The following is a 22,087-nucleotide window of genomic DNA, read 5'->3' on the forward strand; positions in this document are numbered from 1 at the left end:
CTGGATAGCGATCTCGTTGTGTTTGACACGCAGCAGCGATCAGGATCCCGCTGTGCCATCGCTGGTCGGAGCTAGAAGTCCAGAACTTTATTTGGTCGTCAGGTCGGCGTGTATTGTCATGTTTGACATCAAAAGCAACGACGCCAGCAACGTTTTACATGGAGCTAACAACCAGCGAGAACGATAAGTGAGTCGCCGTTACGTCACAGGATCGCTCCTGCATCGTTCTGGTGTTGCTGTGTTTGACGTCTCTACAGCGACCTAAACAGCGACGCTCCAGCGATCGGCTCGTTGTCTATATCGCTGCAGCGTCGCTGAGTGTGACGGTACCTTTACTTTTTGCTATCTAATCTTAGAGCAACATGATGTAGGGGCTGAGAGCCTCATTCCAGCAAAGTGCCACTTGTCTGTGTGTTGGTTTGTAAACAATCAGTGTTTTATCAGCAGGAGATTATCACTGCAGGACTAGGTGTCTTGTGCCATGTAGTCCTCATGCTCTGTATAACCCCGCCCTCAGCACTGATTAGCAGCTTTCTGCCCAGTATTAGAGGACTGCTAGATCTGCAGCAGAGATTTTTCCTAACTGCAACAAGCAACTCAGTAAGTGATATACCGCTGGAACCAGGTTCTCAGCCCCTGCATCATGCTGCTCTCAAGTAACATAGCAAAAACCTGGCGACTGATTGCCTTTAAGGTTCCATGATTATCACTAATGAGTCTTCCTTAATTCCGCCTTCCTCGTTAATGATAATCTTGCAGTCTAAGCAGGCTTGTGATCATGGGATGAATGAGCAAAATGCTCCATTGTCATTTTCTTGTGCTGGCGAAACCAATGGCAGCCTATCTGTAATAGATCGCTCAGTGTTGGCCGTGTTAAGCTGTATTTTCACTTTGTGATGTGCCTGTGGGCAACATGTTTGACGTTCGGTCGTTGTTTAATACCCTACAGGTTTTGAAACGACCATTGAACATATTGCCGGTTAGCGGCCATTTAACAATGCACGTCACGATGCGAAAGTGCACCTGCTTCATGCAAGCACAGGGCATCTGTAAGGTGGCACCACTGGGTATGCATGGAGTGCCCTTATTATTAGGGCTACTATCATTTGCAATAAACTGAGGTTAAAAGCAGAGCTGGCTGTCAGATTGAAGAGGAAGGAGAGTTAGCAAATCACTGAAAAAGACATCAAATCCAAAAAATATCACAGACAGAAAAGGCCACCCTGTATCATGCATGTATCTGCGTGACTGGCACCGTATACAAGCCTTATCTGGGTGCGGCCACGTCCCATGGATGATAGATCACTGATAGGAGTGGGACTGGTTGCTCAGTATTTTGCCCCTGTGCTGCCTCAGCATCATGCAGTATACTGGTATTGTGACCAGTATGGGTCATTATGGCTTTTTTTCAGTGATGTTTATTGGATTAGGACATTGGCCATCCACCATTGGCCTACAGACCCAGGACATAGGACATCTGCCAGGAAGAGTCTGTGTAAATACCATCTAGCGTAGATTGTAGAGGTCCTATCCTTCCCATCCTCCGGTATCTCCATACGTGTCTTGCAGAAGGTACATAAAGTTGTGTTACCTAGTAAACAACAAAACACATAATTAAAGACTAGATCGGACCCTCATCATGGTATATGCACACATGATACGAATTATTGAGCCTAGAAGCGATAACACATACGCTCTGTGGCAGGTTTGACTTCTTGATGTTGAGATGACATATTACAGATATATACAAAAATGCAACATTTAAATGTCAAGTACTATTACCATTTATTAATATTTATTTTCAGTTACGGTGTCTTGTTAGGAATGTTTTCTATTTTCTTAATTTGCGAAACACACCAGACAAACCTGATATAGTAAGTTCTGCCTAGTGTATGGCCCAAAGGTATGGTGATGAGCTCGATGGCCTATTTTCCCTCTCACGGAGCACTGTGCTTTGCTTCACCCCCTCATAGCTTTACACTAGGATAACACGGGGTGTAAGCTTGGTCTAGGCCCTTGTATTGGGGGATTTCAACCCAGCAAAGCAACTAATTAATTTGGGAGAAAAATGGTGAATATGAGTTTTATTTTACTAGTCTCGCATAACCAAAAGTCTAATAACAGCGGCCTGTGGGGTAACCTCTAACGGCTGAAAAAAACGGTCATCTGTATATATTACAAGGGGAGTGATACAACAAGTCATCAGATTCAGGTTTCCTGACAGCCGGCCAGGGAAAGTGTGTCTAGTCTGAGTCTGATTTGGTCCCCGACATCTTTCACTGACAGGTCTCTCTTTATGTACACACACAGGGTGAGTCCCGTCTGTCAGGGCGAGGGAGCGCCGTGTAGGCGAGTGTAATGGTTTGTTTGTTTTTAATCTTTCCTGATGGGGCCAATCAAACCAGGACCGGGATGGGGCCAATTATACCAGAATAAGGATGGGGCCAATTATACCAGAATAAGGATGGGGCCAATCATACCAGGACCGGGATGGGGCCAATCATACCAGGACCGGGATGGGGCCAATCATACCAGGACCGGGATGGGGCCAATCATACCAGGATCGGGATGGGGCCAATCATACCAGGACCGGGATGGGGCCAATTATACCAGGACCGGGATGGGGCCAATCATACCAGGACCGGGATGGGGCCAATCATACCAGGACCGGGATGGGGCCAATCATACCAGGACCGGGATGGGGCCAATTATACCAGGACCGGGATGGGGCCAATTATACCAGGATCGGGATGGGGCCAATCATACCAGGACCGGGATGGGGCCAATCATACCAGGACCGGGATGGGGCCAATTATACCAGGACCGGGATGGGGCCAATCATACCAGGACCGGGATGGGGCCAATCATACCAGGACCGGGATGGGGCCAATCATACCAGGACCGGGATGGGGCCAATCATACCAGGATCGGGATGGGGCCAATCATACCAGGACCGGGATGGGGCCAATCATACCAGGACCGGGATGGGGCCAATCATACCAGGACCGGGATGGGGCCAATCATACCAGGACCGGGATGGGGCCAATTATACCAGGACCGGGATGGGGCCAATCATACCAGGATCGGGATGGGACCAATCATACCAGGACCGGGATGGGGCCAATCATACCAGGACCGGGATGGGGCCAATTATACCAGGACCGGGATGGGGCCAATCATACCAGGACCGGGATGGGGCCAATTATACCAGGACCGGGATGGGGCCAATCATACCAGGACCGGGATGGGGCCAATTATACCAGGACCGGGATGGGGCCAATTATACCAGGACCGGGATGGGGCCAATTATACCAGAATAAGGATGGGGCCAATCATAGCAGGAACGGGATGGGGCCAATCATACCAGGAACAGGATGGGACCAATCATAGCAGGAACGGGATGGGGCCAATTATACCAGAATAAGGATGGGGCCAATCATACCAGGACCGGGATGGGGCCAATTATACCAGGACCGGGATGGGGCCAATCATACCAGGACCGGGATGGGGCCAATTATACCAGGACCGGGATGGGGCCAATTATACCAGGACCGGGATGGGGCCAATTATACCAGAATAAGGATGGGGCCAATCATAGCAGGAACGGGATGGGGCCAATCATACCAGGAACAGGATGGGGCCAATCATAGCAGGAACGGGATGGGGCCAATTATACCAGAATAAGGATGGGGCCAATCAGACCAGGACCGGGATGGGGCCAATTATACCAGAATAAGGATGGGACCAATTATACCAGGACCGGGATGGGGCCAATTATACCAGAATAAGGATGGGGCCAATCAGACCAGGACCGGGATGGGGCCAATTATACCAGAATAAGGATGGGGCCAATCATAGCAGGAACGGGATGGGGCCAATCATACCAGGACCGGGATGGGGCCAATTATACCAGAATAAGGATGGGGCCAATCATAGCAGGAACGGGATGGGGCCAATTATACCAGGACCAGGATGGGGCCAATTATACCAGGACCGGGATGGGGCCAATTATACCAGGACCGCGATGGGGCCAATTATACCAGGACCGGGATGGGGCCAATTATACCAGGACCGGGATGGGGCCAATTATACCAGGACCGGGATGGGGCCAATTATACCAGGAACGCGATGGGGCCAATTATACCAGAATAAGGATGGGGCCAATTATACCAGAATAAGGATGGGGCCAATTATACCAGGACCGCGATGGGGCCAATTATACCAGGACCGGGATGGGGCCAATTATACCAGGACCGGGATGGGGCCAATTATACCAGGACCGGGATGGGGCCAATTATACCAGAATAAGGATGGGGCCAATTATACCAGAATAAGGATGGGGCCAATTATACCAGAATAAGGATGGGGCCAATTATACCAGAAAAAGAATGGGGCCAATTATACCAGGACCGGGATGGGGCCAAATATACCAGAATAAGGATGGTGCCAATCATACCAGGAACAGGATGGGGCCAATCAAACCAGGAACGCGATGGTGCCAATTATACCAGAATAACGATGGGGCCAATCATACCAGAATAAGGATGGGGCCAATCATACCAGGAACAGGATGGGGCCAATTATACCAGAATAACGATGGGGCCAATCATACCAGAATAAGGATGGGGCCAATCATACCAGGAACAGGATGGGGCCAATTATACCAGAAAAAGGATGGGGCCAATCAGACCAGGAACGCGATGGGGCCAATTATACCAGAATAACGATGGGACCAATCATACCAGGAACAGGATGGGGCCAATTATATCAGAATGAGGATGGGGCCAATCATAGCAGGAACAGGATGGGGCCAATTATACCAGAAAAAGGATGGGGCCAATCATACCAGGAACGGGATGGGGTTGTGCATACCAGGATAGGAATTAGGGGCCATGTGTATCAGAATTGGGATGAGGGGGACCATATATACGAGGATAGGGGATACTACAGTACAGAATTGACCTTTTTTTGCTTCAATTTGTTTTCCTAATTTCCTCCTCTAAAACCTAGGTGCGTCTTATAGTCCGAAAAATACGGTACATTATATAGAAACTTACTTTATCAGCTTTAATATTCTCTTGCTCAGACAACCAATGGTTGAGCGGACAAAAGTTTCTTCTGGTGTCCCGAGACTTTAACATCTTTACTAAGTTGGTAATAACCTGCAGAAAATGAAAAATCCAAAGTTTAGAAATTACATCTACATATGTGTGACACGCGCAACAAACAATATTTTCCTGCTCATGATGAAGATAGAAATTTCTTTCTTTTACTTAAAGGGAATGTGTCAGCAGATTTTTCCTACCCCACCTGAGAACCGCATGATATAGGGGCAGAGACCCCGATTCCATGGATGTGTCACTTACTGAGATGACTGCTGTCATTTTGATAAAAATCACTGTTTTATAAGCTGCAAATCTACCAGTTGTCTGAATGCTGAGCCCTGAATAACCCCGCCCACAGCAGTGATTGACAGCATTATACCCATGTACAGTGTGCACAGAAAACTGCCAATCAGTGGTGGGGGCGGGGTTATACAGAGCTCATGAATATGGACGACTACATGACAGCAGGTTTACTAGTTCTCGAGCGATAATCTCCTGCTGTTAAAACAGTAATTTTAAAAAACTACAGCAAGAAGCCCAGTAAGTGACACATTACTGGAAGTAGGGACTCAGCCTCTACATCAGTGTTCCCCAAGTCCAGTCCTCAAGAGCCACCAACAGGTCATGTTTTCAGGATTTCTTTAGTATTGCACAGGTGATAATTGCATCACCTGGACAGGCAAGCATTTAATCACCTGCGCAATACTAAGGAAATCCTGAAAGCATGACCTGTTGGTGGCTCTTGAGGACCGGAGTTGGGGAACACTGCTCTACATTATGCTGTTCTCAGAATAGGTGGCAAAAACCTAGTGACAGATTCCATTTAAGCTTAGAAAAGGATTGTCTTCATGTGATAACCTCTTTAAAGGTAACTCGTCCTTGGGATTTTATACCTGATACTAATGACATGTATGGAAAGAAACTGTAATGCTGAATAAATCCCTACCTTTCCTGTACAAATCCTTGATGCGGTTTTAGAGAAATCCATGGCTAAAATCATATACAAATGAGAGCTGTAAGTGCAGTGGGGTGGGACAATGCACGTGCCCCATTCCGAAATATTGCAAAAGCACCAGCACTACCTGTGGCCATGCATGTGCAGCAGCCTCCTATCAACGCTGAGAGAGCAGGGCTATCAATCTGAGCATGCGCCGTCCAAAGCAATGAAGGCAGCGGGCGGGGAATAAGGAGAGGCAAGTGCATTGTCCCACCCCGCTGCACTTACGGCTCATTTGTGTAAGATTTCAACAAAGGATTTCTCTAAAACGTCAAAAAGGATTTCTACAAGCAAGGTAAGGATTCATTCAGCATTGCAGCGTCATTAATTTGGTTTACAAAATCCTGATGACATGCTCCCTTTAATATAAAATATGTGGTGCCACTTTGAAATGATTCAACCCCCTAACAGGGTAACAGATAAATACCTCCATCACCTCCTTTTAGCTCCTATTTTTCAAGCAGATTATGATGTAATGATGCATAAATAAAAAAAAAAAAATCAGGTGACTGAAAACATGCCTGATCTGAATGGGGTCTTATGGTATACCGTAGAGGAGCACTGATAGCGTGGAAGTTTTTCTCTCCCAAATCTGCCAGCTTGGGCTTTTCTCCAACTAGAACATCAGCACATTTTTTTGGTTCTATTTAAAACCTTTATGTGGAGCTCAAGCGTCCCGGTAGCTGGAAAACCTCTGCCTATTATGGCACATTAACGCTGAATTCCTCCTTATGAAAACATTATCATTTAGGCTCAATTCAGTTAATGTTCATCGGGCCTCTGCTTGTAAGTGAAATGTGTTGTAAAATCAGCCCGAATGGGCAGGACGGGGGCTATTGTAGGCTTGTAGAATGAATAAGCATTGCTTAATTAGCCCATCAGGTTAAGTGCACGCATTAATGGGTCCTTCTTAAAGTCTAGCGTTGACATCTTCCTCCAAACATGGCCAAGAAGAAAGTTCCATTAGCAATATTAATACAAGCTTAGTTGATCATTTTCATTCAATTAACTTCTTTCAATTAAATAGATAGCTTGACAAAAGCAGTGATAAAAGACCTGGAGGGACAGCTGATGACTCAAGCCGAACATTACTGAGCGAGAGGTCGCCGGTATTAAACGGACAGTAAATCTACCATTCAATTTGGAAAATGCATTCCTCCTGCTTCTGTGTCTTTAAAGGGAACCTGTCACCCCGTTTTTTGAGATTGAGATATGAATACTGTTAAATAGGGCCTGCGCTGTGCGTTACTATAGTGTATGTAGTGTACCCCGATTCCCCACCTATGCTGAGAAATAACTTACCAAAGTCGCCGTTTTCGCCTGTCAATCAGGCTGGTCAGGTCGGGAGGGCGTGTTCACAGCGCTGGTTCTTCCTCAGCTTTACGTTGGTGGCGTAGTGGTGTCCGCATGTTGAGGTGACTAATCCACTGTGGGCACGTGAACATGCAGCGCGCGATCTGCGCTGTCATCCCTTTCGTCGGTGGGGGCGGCCATCTTCCTGGGGCCGCGCGTGCGCAGATCGAGTGCTCTGCTGCACGGGGCTTCAGCAAAATGGCCGCGGGATGCCGCGCGTGCGCATTAGAGATCGCGGCGGCCATTTTCCCAAAGCCGAGTTTGCATCTCGGCTTTGGGAAAATGGCCGCCGCGATCTCTAATGCGCGCGCGCGGCATCCCGCGGCCATTTTGCTGAAGCCCCGTGCAGCAGAGCACTCGATCTGCGCACGCGCGGCCCCAGGAAGATGGCCGCCCCCACCGACGAAAGGGATGACAGCGCAGATCGCGCGCTGCATGTTCACGTGCCCACAGTGGATTAGTCACTTCAACAGGCGCACACCACTACGCCACCAACGTAAAGCTGAGGAAGAACCAGCGCTGTGAACACGCCCTCCCGACCTGACCAGCCTGATTGACAGGCGAAAACGGCGACTTTGGTAAGTTATTTCTCAGCATAGGTGGGGAATCGGGGTACACTACATACACTAAAGTAACGCACAGCGCAGGCCCTATTTAACAGTATTCATATCTCAATCTCAAAAAACGGGGTGACAGGTTCCCTTTAATGAGCGGGTATTTTTTTTTTTTTTTAGCCGACTTGATCTGTTTTCTTAGGACACATCGAGTGTCACTTTTCTACACCAGATCCCTTTCTGGACTCTACTTAAAAACTTTGTAGAGAGCGACAGAGTTAAAGAGAGAAGGAAGATTGATTTTCGTGTCACCAGATAAGGGATTCGCCCTCCATCTGGTCCATTAACATCAACATTATACAAATCCTGATGAGATACTAATTACGCTGAATTTTAAGACATTAATGCATCTTACTCATCAAAAATTGCAGAAAATAATCAATCGATCTGTCCGTCTTTCAGCACTCAGGATCCAAGCCGTCATGGTACACCAATATGGACAATGGATGTGCGGTAACCGCAGACGTCACTGTGCGCGGTGCCATCACACAGACTGCCATGTGAACAACACTTGTGGGTCCACACAAAAAAAAAGAATTCTAATATCTCAGCTCAGGAAGGAATTTTCAGCATGAATATTTTAACGCAGCTCTGTTCACACTTCTGACTTTAGTTGTTAATGGGGTGAAATGGCTTATATAATCCAGGATAATAGATTCACTGGTAAAAATGATTTACAACACATACACATTTTTTATTGTCTGCGCTATACAATGCCCTTTTGTTTGGCATCCTGCTAGTGGACCACCTAGCATTTGGTTGTAAAGTGTGGCAAAACTCTGCACCCCTGACTACTTCCCCTGCAGCGTCATTGTGCCATGCTGGAGAGAGACGCATTAAAAGATTTGGGTATCTTCTACAAGGAAAACTTGTATTTCTGTAGGTTAATGTTTACCTTTAGATAATAAAATTTCACCAAGTTTCCTACAATCTTCATCCCTTCACCCTTACTCATTTTCAGACTCTCTAGTACATTTTACAGCCTGATCTGATGGTCAGATTATTCTCTTGTGAGAGTGTCTCTGCCAGTAATATAGGCTGGATGTTATGTCTGTGCGCATCCAGGGTGTTGCTGCCTTCAATAGCTCATATATCAGTACAGCTCCTATGTTAATATATTTCCTCTTCAAGTGGTTTCCACTTTTTCAACAATCTGTTTTCTCTGCCCTCCCAGAGACTGTACAAGCTCTCTCTCCTATCCAAACTTTTAAAGATATGTGCTATCAGCTACAAGAGAAAGAGCTGTCAGAGCCTGAAGCAAGTGGCCTAAAGGATTTATAACATTTTTGCAAAACATTTGGAAATAATGGCTTATAGACACTCTGCAGCAACAATATAAAATGTTTAAATTAGACTACTTAAAAAGTAGCTTAACATTACATATTATTTGTAAGCATATGAAAAATGCTCGTTAAAGATGAGTATAGCTTTGAGAAGGGTTATCCAGTCTAGGAAGAAAAGTCTGCACTTGAAGTGACAGCAGGCTGCTGAATCGTGACAGTGTGATACTCACACACTGTCACGATCCCCCTTTATTTCCCTAGACTCATGTGTTTCTCTCAATTCGTTTCTCTCAATTCTCATCTAATGAGAGAAGGAAGTTAAGACTAGTCAGCATGTGACCGCTCACCCACATGGGAATACAGGGGAATCGTGAATGTGTACGCATCACACACTGTCACGACTTGGCAGTCTGCTGTGACTGCAGACGTCTCTTCTGAAACCATACAACATCTTTAAGCCCAGTGAAGGGTTAAATGTTGCCATCAGGGGTCAGCATCCTAAGGCACCCAACCTGTTATGTAACTACAACTCTCAGCATACTCTTATATCGAAGGCTCTTAGAGCATTTTGTGAGTTGAACTTTTTCAACAGCTGGAATGCAGCAGATTTCTGACTCTTGCCATGTTGGCCATTTGTCAGGCATGGATTAATAAAACTTGAAATTAGCAATTTGGAGTGCGGACTCTTTCTTGTTCTTTTTATTCCCGTAGTGGGATTTGCGGTGACAATCACCAGAATAACCCTCCAAGCATTATTAGTGGTGCGGTGCCTGAACATTTCAGCTGGAAAGGAGGATGCAATAGTTGCAGACTTGGACAGTATGTCTGTTAGTTATTGTTACGGTGTCATTTGGTCAAATTCACAATTTAATCCTTGCTGCACATGGCCCAAAAGTGTAAAGGAGAATTCCAATGTATTCATGATATGCAGGCTTTCCCCACGCACTGCTGCTAAATGACAGCTTTCCTCCTTTTGCTGTGGATAGGGAGAAAGCTGCCAATCAAAAGACGGAAAACCTGAGCTGCAAAAGTAAAAAGAAAAGCACTTTGCCTTGTCATAAAATAAGTTTGTGTTGCATAAAATGTGACATTATGTGCGACATTGCAGAACATTAAAAGAATGTACAAAGTATGGAGCAGGTTGTAAGAAATCTTAGGACAGAGTGCACAATTCTTGGCTTCCAGGGATCAGCACTGTCTTTAAGGTGTCACAACCACAATGCTCTGTGGATTAATAGTTTACACTAAGAATACCTTCTTTATCTTAGGTACCTTAAACAGCTGAATCCATCGTTTCTGCTCAGTTTGGATACGTTGCTGCATCTCCACATTGGTGGTGACACCAACACTTCGAAAAGCTGCCATGTATTCTTCTCGCATCTCTGGCTTTGTCTCGGGGTACGCCAGCTTGATGATTCCTAAGCAAGCATCACGAAGGCAGCGGGACAGCACCACCAACTCTTCTAATGTGAAAGGCATCATTGAAGATTGTCTCTGGCCAACTACTGCTGGGAAAAACATCTTACTGTCACAGTCACATAGTACAGACCAGGAGCGCAACCACTGAACTGACTGCTGTCCTATTGTCACAGGCAGGGAAGGGGCAGAAAGCAGAGCAGTGGTTTTCACTTATTTATAGGGGGTTTGTCTTATGAAGAAATCCTCCTCCGTACATTAATGTATTACGGCAGAAGAACGAGGAGTCTCTGGATTGGAGAATGCATCCATGAGCCAAAATAAGGAGCTGATCTTTACGTGTAGCTCCCATACTAGTGATCCTGGCCAGTCTATTAATGTGAATGGCTAGCTGTAATGCTACATAACTCTTGCAGTAGCCACTGTGGGGACAATGTATGGCCAGATGCGTCATTGGTCAGCAATAATATATGGGGGTTAGGTGCAGTTGGCCGAGTGGCGGAAAAGCCACCAACCTATGGCGGGCCAATGGCCCCAGTATTTTATTATTATACATTTTTATAGCGCCATTTAATCCATGGCGCTTTACATGTGAATACGGGGCAAATATAGACAAATACATTAAACATGAGCAAAAAACAAGGCACACAGGTACATAAGGAGGGAGGACCCTGCCGGCGAGGGCTCACAGTCTGCAGGGGATGGGTGAGGATACAGCAGGTTGTGCGGCGGTTCAGTAGGTTGAGGATCACTGCAGGCTGTAGGCTTGTCGGAAGAGATGAGTCTTCAGGTTCTTTTTGAAGGTTTCTATGGTAGGCGAGAGTCTGATATGTTGTGGTAGAGAGTTCCAGAGTATGGGGGAAGCATGGGAGAAGTCTTGGATGCGGATGTGGGAAGAAGAGATGAGAGGGGAGTAGAGAAGGAGGTCTTGAGAGTATCGGAGGTTGCGTGTAGGTAGGTACCAGGAGACCATGTCACAGATGTATGGAGGAGATAGGTTGTGGATGGCTTTGAATGTCATTGTGAGGGTTTTGAACTGGAGTCTCTGGGCGATAGGAAGCCAGTAAAGGGCTTGGCATAGGGGAGAGGCTGGGGAATAGCAGAGAGACAGGTAGATTAGTTGGGCAGAAGAGTGTAGGATGGATGGGAGTGGTGCCAGAGTGCTAGAGGGGAGTCCAGAGAGTGCAGCAGTCAAGGCGGGAGATGATAAGGGCATGCACTAGTGTTTTCATGGTGCCGCGGTCAAGGAATGCGCGGATCCGGGAAATATTTTTGAGTTTGAGATGGCAGGAGGAGGGAAGGGCTTGGATATGTGGCTTGAAAGAGAGGGCAGAGGATCACGCCGAGGCACAGGGCATGTGGGACTGGGGAAAGTGAGCAGCCATTGACATTGATAGATAGGTCTGGTGGAGGGGTAGAGTGAGATGGGGGAAAGATGATGAATTCTGTTTTGCCCATGTTCAGTTGTAGAAAGCGAGCAGAAAAGAAGGCTGAAATAGCAGACAATGTGGGATTTTGGTAAGTAAGGAGGTGAGGTCAGGTCCGGATAGGTAGAGCTGCGTGTCATCGGCATAGAGATGGTACTGCATACCGTGGGGTTTTATGAGCTGTCCAAGGCCGAAGGTGTAGATGGAGAAGAGTAGGGGTCCTAGAACAGAGCCTTGAGGAACACCGACTGACAAGGGGCGAAGTGAGGAGGTGGTGTGGGGGAGGGAGACACTGAATGTTCGGTCTGTCAGATATGACGAGATCCAGGATAGGGCCAAGTCTGTGATACCAAGAGATGAGAGGATCTGTAGCAGAAGGGAGTGGTCCACAGTGTCAAAGGCAGAAGACAGGTCCAGGAGAAGGAGGACAGAGTAGTGTCGCTTGCTCCTGGCAGTTAGTAGTGAATGGGACAGAAGCCAGATTGTAACCGATCAAAGAGGGAGCAGGAGGAGAGGTGGGAGGACAGTTCAAGATGGATGTGTTGCTCCAGTAATTTGGAGGCATAAGGGAGAAGAGATATCAGGCGATAGCTAGACACAGAGGATGGGTCGAGGGAGGTCTTTTTGAGGATGGGTGTGATCTTGGCATATTTGAAGGATGAGGGGAAGACACCTGTTGTGAGTGAGAGGTTGAAAAGGTGTTAGGGTTGGGATGAAGACCGTGGAAATGTTAGGGATGAGGTTGGATGGGAGCGGGTCGAGCGTGCAGGTGGTGAGGTGTGATCTTGACAGGAGGGTGGAGAGCTGATCTTCTGTCTTGGTGGAGAAGCTGGTTTTGGAGGAGCAGCGTTGAGCAGCTAAGAGGGGCAATGGGCGCTGTGGGCCAAAGCTTTCTCTGATCGTATCGATCTTCTGTTTAAAGAAAGAGGCAAAGTCTTCAGCAGAAATGAGAGGGGAGGGAGGGGGTGCAGGGGGACGGAGTAGAGAATTGAAAGTGTTGAAAAGCTGTTTAGGGTTGTGAGACAGGGAGGATATGAGAGATGAGAAGTTTGTTTTGCGGCAGTGAGCGTGGACTTGAAGCTGGCGAGGGACTGCTTGTATGCAGTGAAGTGGTCAGCAGAGCGGGATCGCTTCCATCTCCGCTCAGCGATCCTGGAAGCCCGTCTCAGTTCTTTGGTCAGGCTGGTCAGCCAGGGCTGCCTGTTGAGTGCACGAGTTTTGCTATGCATGAGCGGGGCGGCCGAATTGAGTGTTGCTGTTATTGTGGTGTTATAAAAAGTGGCAGCAGCATCTGTGTCATGAAGGGAGACTATGTCTGTAAGAGGGAGAAGGGACTCCGAGAGTGATTGTAAGTTGAGATGTTTGAGATTTCTGTGAGGGTGAGTGAGTTTGTGGAGTGGGGTTTGCACACTAGGAGAGGAGAGGGAAAAGAATGTCAGCAGGTTGTGGTCGGACAGGGGGAGGGGTGTGCTAATGAGATTAGTAAGGGAGCAGAGGCTGGTGAAGATGAGGTCCAGAGTGTGGCCATCTTTGTGAGGGCCTGAGGGGACCATTGAGTGAGGATAAAGGAGGCAGTCAGTGATAAAAGTTGATAAAAGTTTAGAGGCAGCTGAGGTGGAAGTGTCAATGGTGATATTGAAATCACCCATGATGATAGTGGGGATGTCACAATTGTGTCACCATTGGCCACCACAGTTGGGCGGAGTGTTGGCCATTAGGTCTAACTCTACCCCTTTCACCACCCTGGGATTTTTCGTTTTCCTTTTGGCTCCCCTTCTGCCCAGAGCCATAACTTTTTTATTTTTCTGTCAATATGACCATGTGAGGGCTTGTTTTTTTGTGGTACGAATTGTACTTTTGAATGACTCCATTGATTCTACCATATAATGTACAAGAAAACTGGAAAAAAATTCCAAGCAACGTGAAATTGCAAAAAAAAGGGGGCAATTCTACAATTTTTTTTACCATGTTTGCTAAACGCTAAAACGGACTTGCCATTACGAGTTTGCAGATACTAAACAAGTCTAGGTTATTTTTTATTTAACCCCTTTCTGACATCGGGTGTAATAGTACGCCAATGTTGGACTCCCTCCATTTGATGTGGGCTCTGGCATAGGCCTAAGGGTCTAGGCTAGTTGAAATTCAGTAGCTTTCTTTGTCATGTTTTTTTCTGAATAAATTTGTCACAAAACCTGAAGCATTTCCTAGTATACGCAAAGTGCTTGAGATTCCTGAAGTTTCATGCACATGTTGCTTATTTTCCCTTGCAGATCTGCAGCAGATATAAAGGGAACCTGTCACCAGAAAAAAAAAACGCTATTAAACTGTATATATGAGGTTAATCTGCAGGTTAATAGCGTTATTCACCAACCCGGCGCCAGCACCTAGCAGACTGTTGCAGGGAGGAAAGCAGGATTTATGGTTGTTTGCCGTAAAATCTGTTTCTCTGAGCCTTCATTGGGGGACACAGGAACCATGGGTGTATGCTGCTGCCACTAGGAGGCTGACACTATGCACAAAAAGAGTTAGCTCCTCCTCTGCAGTATACACCCAACTGACTGGCATATTGATACTCAGTTAGTGAGAAAGCAGCAGGAGAAGAAAACAAAGATGAAAGAACACAGAGGTATTAACTGTAATCAGAGAACGAAGAACGAATCAACATGGGCGGGTGTTGTGTCCCCCAATGAAGGCTCCGAGAAACAGATTTTACGGTAAGCAACCAAAAATCCTGTTTTCTCTATCGCTTCATTGGGGGACACAGGAACCATGGGACGTCCAAAAGCAGTCCTTAGGGAGGGAAAACAGAGTTCCATCAGGTCGGAGAACTGATAACTGCCGCCTGCAAGATCCTTCTGCCTAGGCTGGCGTCAGCCGAAGCGTAGGTATGGACCTTGTAAAATTTGGCGAATGTATGGATGGATGGCCAGGTTGCCGCTTTACAAAGCTGTAGGGCGGAAGCCCTGTGGTGCACCGCCCAGGAGGCGCCAACTGCCCGGGTAGAGTGAGCCCTAACCCCAGAGGGGGGCACTCTGTTCTTTACCCGGTAAGCCTCCAAAATTGCCCTTTTGATCCAGCGAGCAATAGTCGACTTGGAGGTTGGCAGGCCTCTTCGCATACCATTCGGAATGACGAATAGAGAATCCGTCTTCCGAAAGGAGGCCGTTCTAGCCAGGTAGACTCTGACCAAGTTAAGCTTGTTCAATGCGCGCTCCATAGGATCAGTCGGAGCAGGGCAAAAGGAAGGCAGAACAATGTCCTCGTTGAGATGGAAAGTGGACACCACCTTAGGAAGTAAAGAAGGCAGAGGCCGCAAGAACACCTTATCCTGGTGAATAACCAAGAAAGGCGGGCGGCAAGAGAGGGCCGCCCAACTCCGAAACGTGCCGGATGGAGATGATGGCCACGAGAAAGACCACCTTCCAGGTCATAAAAGACAGGGAAACCTCTCTGAGAGGCTCAAAGGGAGGACCCCTCAGGACTTCCAGTACAAGATTGAGATCCCAGGGATCCACGGGAGCCCGGTATGGAGGAGCTGCATGAGCTACTCCCTGAAGGAAAGTCTTGACCTGCGGTCGGGATGATAATGTCCTCTGGAAAAGGATGGAAAGCGCTGATACTTGACCCTTCAGAGAACTCAGGGAAAGACCCGCGTCCAGGTGGAACCTGATTGGACTCGCACCAGCGGAAATAGGGCCTCCCGGTTTGATAGTAGATCCTGGAAGACGAAGACTTCCGAGCCTGGATCATGGCGTGAATCACCAGATCAAAAAAAACAGACACTTTCAGAACCGTGGTCTCAACAGCCACGCCGCCAAACTGAGCAACCAAGAATTCGGGTGGCAGATCGGACTTTGAGACAGCAGATAACCGGTACCCCCTCCGCCTTTATCTTCAATAGCTTGGGAAGAAGAGGAAGGGGAGTGAACAGATAGGGAAGCACGAACTGCGACCAAGGAATGGCCAGAGCGTCGGCGCCCACCGCAAGAGGATCGCGGGACCTGGAGATGAAACGAGGGACCTTCCTGTTCAGTTGGGACGCCATGAGGTCCACATCTGGAGTCCCCCATCGAAGGCAAATCTGATGGAAGACCTCCTGATGCAAGGACCATTCCCCCGCCGCGAGACCCTCACGGCTGAGAAAATCGGTGGCCCAGTTGTCTATACCGGCAATATGCACTGCGGATATACGCCGGAACAGTCATCTCTGCCCAAAGGAGGATCTTGGAAACCTCGGCCAATGCCAATGAGCTCCGAGTCCCTCCCTGGTGGTTGACATATGCCACTGCTGTGGCAGTGTCTGTCTGGATTCGGATTGGCAGACCCCGGAGGAGCCTTTCCCAGTGAAGGAGGGACAGAAAAATGGCCCGTGTTTCGAGGACGTTGATCGGCAAAGAAGACTCCTGCGCCGACCAATGGCTGCAAAGAAACCTGGAACCAAAGTCGGGTCTTTTGGAGGGCGAGACTCGAAGAAGCGATCCCGGGGCTGAGAAACTAAATCTATTTTGTATCCAGAGGATACCACTTCCCTGACCCATGCATCCTTCACCGACATGAGCCAAACGTCTTTGAAGAAAAGATGACGACCGCCCAGCTTGGGAGATGCGCCAGGATCTCGGTGAGAGTCATGCCGAGGTAGATCTTCCAGATCTAGACCTGGTGGATCTTCCTTGGGAATAGCAGGAGCGCCAGGAAGGAGTGGGCCTAAAGGAAACCTTCTTCCTATCCTGGCGCGCTTGTGGCCTCTGCTGTTGAGAAGAAGAGTCTGTCGGCGCAAAATGACTAAGGGGCCGAAAGGACCGAAACTGCCTCTTGGGAACAGGTAGGCGAGGTTTGGATTGGGGAGAAGGGAACTTGCCCCCCGTTCGCGTCCTTAATAATTTGGTCCAGCCTGGAAACGAAAAGACGAGATCCCTGAAAAGGCAGGCTGGTAAGGGACTTCCTGGAAGACAGGTCCACTTGCCAGGCCTTAAGCCAAACAGTCTGGCGGATGGCAACAACATTGCTGGATGCCTGAGCTGCACAAGACGTGGCATCCAGGGAAGCAGAGACCAAATACTCATCTGTGTGAGAAATCTGGTTGGCAAGCTCCGCTAGCTGTTCTGATTGGGCCCCAGCCAGAATGCCCTGACGGAGTTGTTTTGCCCATTTGGCAACAGACTGTGAAACCCATGTGGAGGGAAAAGTCGGGCAAAGAGCGGAAGCAGCGGCTTCGAAGGCTGACTTCGCAAACAATTCTATAAGTCTATCACTAGAGTCCTTCAGAGATGCTGCACCAGAGAGGGGCAGGACTGTGGTGGTAGATAGTCTAGAAACTGGCAGGTCCACAGAGGGAGAAGCTGTCCAGTTGGCGGTGAGCTCCGGGGAAAAAGGATATAACACGCCCAGGCGCTTTCCTCTTTGAAAGCGTCTGTTCGGATTCTCTCTTTCTCTGGCCATAAGCTCCTTGAATCCAGAATGAGCGAAAACTTTGGAAGGTGGTTTGGACAGTCTATACGAAACCGCCTGATCTGCGGGTTCCATAGCAGAGTCTTTGATGCCACAGGTCTGGTTAACTCCAGCAATGAGGCTCTGAACCATATCCCTCATGCTAGCGATTTGGTTAGAATCCAGCTCCAAAGCATCCTCCGAAGGCGCGTCTGAGAATGCTTCACCTGACTCGGGGGAGGAAGACCGGGAAGAAACAGACCTCGGAGGCGAGCCCTGGGGTGAGATGGAACGCGAAGAGCACTCAGACCGACGTTCCTGTCTAGATCTTTTACAGCCAATATTGGTAGGCTCGGACGGAGCTTCCTGTGACCCGTTGGCTACAGCGGAAGTCTGCAGGGGTAACCTATCAAGTACAGACACTAGGGTCTGAGATACCCTGGCGAGATCCGTCACGGATTGGGACAGAGTGGAAACCCACCCTGGGATAGGGATCTCACTCGGACAGCAGGGGGGTCCTTGGCGGTGGGCACCGTGGGGCTATTGCAGTCCTGACAGAGGGAAGAGGACTGACCTGAGGGAAGTCTGCATTTACAGGACGAACATACGAAGTGTCGGACCAAAATAGCTGAAGGAGGAAGAAGCAGGAGGAAGGGAACGTTCTCCCTTAGAATTAGACATGGTGGAAAGAGGATGCCAGAGGGTATGGGGATGAGCAGAGGAGAGTGTCAGTCTGCTGTGCAGAGCTACTCACGGCAGATGTCCTGTAACTTCCAGGCTGTAGAAGGTAAGGGGGAAAGCAGGTCCTGCAGACAGAAGCACCGCTGGATGCACACGACTAATGGCGACCGCTGGAGGAGCAGGTAAAAAGCATGCTGCAGAGAAAAAGGCGGGCGGAAGGAGGAAAAAGCCAGCTCATTAAAACCGGAAGAGGGGCGGAGCCGACCGCGTGATACTGGAGCAGGAAGATTGCACCGGCCGTAAAGAGAGCTGGGGCTGGGGGGAGTGGGCGGAGTCAAGCGCGCACACCAGGAGGACCAATATGGCGCCAATGGCAGGCAGTGCTATGGGGCGGAGCTAGGCGCCGCTGCAGGAAGAAGATACAGGCGGGAGAAAAGCCCGCCCGAAGGAGAGAGAATGGGGGGTGGGAGGAGAGGAGGCGGCGATTAACCCTTCACCACAGCGAATGTCTAGCCTGTGCCTGCAAAATCCAGACACCTGTAAGGTAGCCCATCTAGTAGCGCCGGACTGGGGAATCATCTGAACCCAGGGAGAAGCTGACATGGGCAGGGCTAAAAGTCCTGCCGAAAGCCCTGATATTTCCCTTAAGAAATAGCCCCCCCACCTCTCTAAGGCTATGTGCACACGTTCAGGATTTTTCGCGGTTTTTCGCTATAAAAACACGATAAAACCACAAAAAAATGCATATATTAAGCATCCTATTAGAATGCAATCCACAATTTTTGTGCACATGTTGGCGCATTCCGGAAAATAACGCAGCATGTTCATTCCCTGTGCGCAATTGCGGGGATTCTGGACACATAGGAATGCATTGATCCGCTTACTTTCTGCATGTGGCTATGCCTACCATGCGGGAAGTAAGCGGATCATGTGCGGTTGGTACCCAGGATGGAGGAGAGGAAACTCTTCTCCAGGCCCTGGGAACCCTATAATTGCTTAAAAAAAAAAAAAAGAATTAAAATAATAAATCGTGATATCCTCACCTTCCGGCGTCCCTCGCAAAGTTCCCGCTCATCGCGATGCTTTCGTTCCCAGTGATGCTTTGCGGCAATGACCTGTGATGACGTGGGTCTTTCGAGACCGCTACGTTATCTGAGGTCATTGCCGCTAGGCATTATTGGGAACGGGAGCATCGCGAGACAGATTAATAATGCCATTAATCTGCAGGTTAACTACATATCTGCAGGATAATAGTGTATCTTCTGGGGACAGGTTCCCTTTAAGTCTGTAGCATGTAATTTTTTTCAGGTTACACCCATTAAGTGACAAGTATCTCAATTCTATAAGTACAGTGGCATGTAAAAGTTTGGGCACCCCAGGTGAAAATTACTGCTATTGTGAACAGTTAAGCAAGTTGAATATGAAATGATCTCTAAAAGGGCAAAACTTAAAGATTACACATTTCCTTTATATTTTACGCAAAATATATACAAGTACTTCTCACAAAATTAGAATATCATCAAAAAGTTAATTTATTTCAGTTCTTCAATACAAAAAGTGAAACTCATATTATATAGGGTCATTACAAACAGAGTGATCTATTTCAAGTGTTTATTTCTGTTTTGTGGCTTACCCTCCTTGTGGAGTGTGTCAATGAATGCCTTCTGGAAATCTGTCAAGTCAGCAGTCTTCCCCATGATTCTGGAGCCTACTGAAACAGACTAATTGACCTTTCTAAATGCTTAGGAAGCCTTTGCAGGTGTTTTTTGTAAATTATTCTAATTTACTGAGATAATGACTTTTGGGTTTTCATTGGCTGTAAGCCATTATCATCAACATTAACAGAAATAAACACCTGAAATAGATCACTCTGTTGACTCTATATAATACCGCATTTTTTGGCGTATAAGACGACTGGGTGTATATGACGACCCCCAACTTTTCAGGGGTCATCTTATACACCGGGTGTCGTCTTATACGGCATGTGCAGGGAGCGGTCCCGGATGGTTCCCAGGGTCTGGAGGAGAGGAGACTCTCCTTCAGGCCCTGGGATCCATATTCGTGTAAGAAAAAAAAAAAAAAAAAAGAATAAAAGTAAAAAAATATGGATATACTTACCTTCCGACGGCCCCCGGAGTTCTCCCGGCTGTGAGGTCTTATATAGACAGGTGTGCGCCTTTCCAAATTAAGTCCTATTAGTTTAATTAAACACAGCTGGACTCCAATGAAGGAGTAGAACCATCTCAAGCAGGATCACAAGGAAATGGACAGCATGTGACTTAAATATGAGTGTCTGAGCAAAGAGTCTGAATACTTATGGCCATGTGATATTTCAGTCTTTTTTTTTTTTTATTAAATTTGCAAAAATTACTACATTTCTGTTTTTTTTTTTCAGTCAAGATGGGGTGCAGAGTGTACATTAATGAGAAAAAAAATTAACTTTTTGGAATTTACCAAATAGCTGCAATGAAACAAAGTGAAAAATTTAAAGGGATAATTTCTGTACCCACTGTGTATGTCTAGCCTCAGATTTTCATTCACGTTCAGATCAGGCTACTGATCAACTCCACAAATCCAGAGACTGCTAAATCATTCAGGAAGTCTTTTGCAGTCAAGCAGGGGTTCTAATTTGCCTCTCTAGCAATAACACAAGCAGTTTTTACTGACATTTTTCTCGGTCTTCCAGACCTTATCTTGATCTCCACTGTTCCTATTAACTGTCATTACATTTTGAACTGAGGAAATGGCAACTTGAAAACACTTTGCTATCTTCTTATAGCCTTGTCCTGCTTCGTGGACCTCCACCATTTTCATTTTCAGAGTACTAGGCAGCTGTTTAGAAGAACCAATGCCTGTTGTTTTTGGCACAAGGTTAGAGGAGGCTGGGTTATGATGGTGAACAAGCCATAACCCTAAGCACACAAATCTCCAAGGGTGCCCAAACCTTTGCATCGGCCCATTTTCCTTCTTATAATTTTTAAAATGAAAAAAATAAATAAATAAATTATATATAATTTTTGGGGCCTAAAATACAAAATAAATGTGTTATCTTTAACTTTAGGCTTTTTAGAGATCATTTCATCTTCAACTTGCTTAATTGGTCACAGTGACCAGACTTTTACATGCCACTGTTTATTCTATATGGCAGTAATGCAGTTTACAATTGATATATTCAATGTTTACGCCTCTTCGGGCACAAAATATACTAGCGCAATCTGTGGTATGTATATAACACAGTTACAGCAGCTGGCACCTATGTATATTTATGTCATCCTATTAGGAGGGGCTGATCAGCTTTGTTCCTAGATGAGAGACAGACCGAGCAAGCAACCGACTGACCGATCGTCCGTCCGTCCGTCCGACAGAACGGAATGAAGCTGCCTTCTTATGGAAATATTATCGGTTACCTAAAATTCCCACTTTCCCTGTACACAGACATAGGCAAGATATGCACCTAAACGTGAAGATCAATTCTCTTACCTTCTATGGGGTCACCAAAGAATTCATTATCGTGTATGGAGATAAGGGAATGACTAAAGAGGGAGCTAAATAGGTAAAACAGAGGGATGATGCGATTGGAGTCCTCGAATGACATGGGAGACCCTCTGGATATCACCTGGAGGAGCGGCACCATTGACCTACAATAACAAACCTCACATCATCACCGACATTCGGGAAGGACACAATTCATTATGAAATGGATAAACTCTATTACAACAGGATATAGATTGGATGGCATTTATTAATTCAGGAAAAGCACACATTACAGCTGTTTTATATGCGC

The 22,087-nt window shown here is 47.2% G+C and overlaps 1 protein-coding gene across 3 annotated transcripts in view; it reads right to left on the minus strand.

Annotated features, from left to right (window-relative positions):
• Nucleotides 1-22,087, minus strand: part of UBE3C (ubiquitin protein ligase E3C) — a 146,125-nt gene that overhangs the window by 72,396 nt on the left and 51,642 nt on the right. For 2 of the 3 annotated variants that reach the window (XM_069729723.1, XM_069729724.1), the window contains exons 13-16: nt 21,784-21,941; nt 10,625-10,860; nt 5,058-5,162; nt 1,504-1,591 (exon numbers count right to left, since the gene is read on the minus strand). In XM_069729723.1, coding sequence (XP_069585824.1) covers nt 1,504-1,591; nt 5,058-5,162; nt 10,625-10,860; nt 21,784-21,941 — 587 coding nt within the window. The remainder of the gene's footprint in view (nt 1-1,503; nt 1,592-5,057; nt 5,163-10,624; nt 10,861-21,783; nt 21,942-22,087) is intronic. The other variant, XM_069729725.1, reaches the window with a different exon arrangement.

The sequence above is a fragment of the Ranitomeya imitator genome, chromosome 6 (assembly GCF_032444005.1).
Source record: "Ranitomeya imitator isolate aRanImi1 chromosome 6, aRanImi1.pri, whole genome shotgun sequence".
Lineage (NCBI taxonomy): Eukaryota > Metazoa > Chordata > Amphibia > Anura > Dendrobatidae > Ranitomeya > Ranitomeya imitator.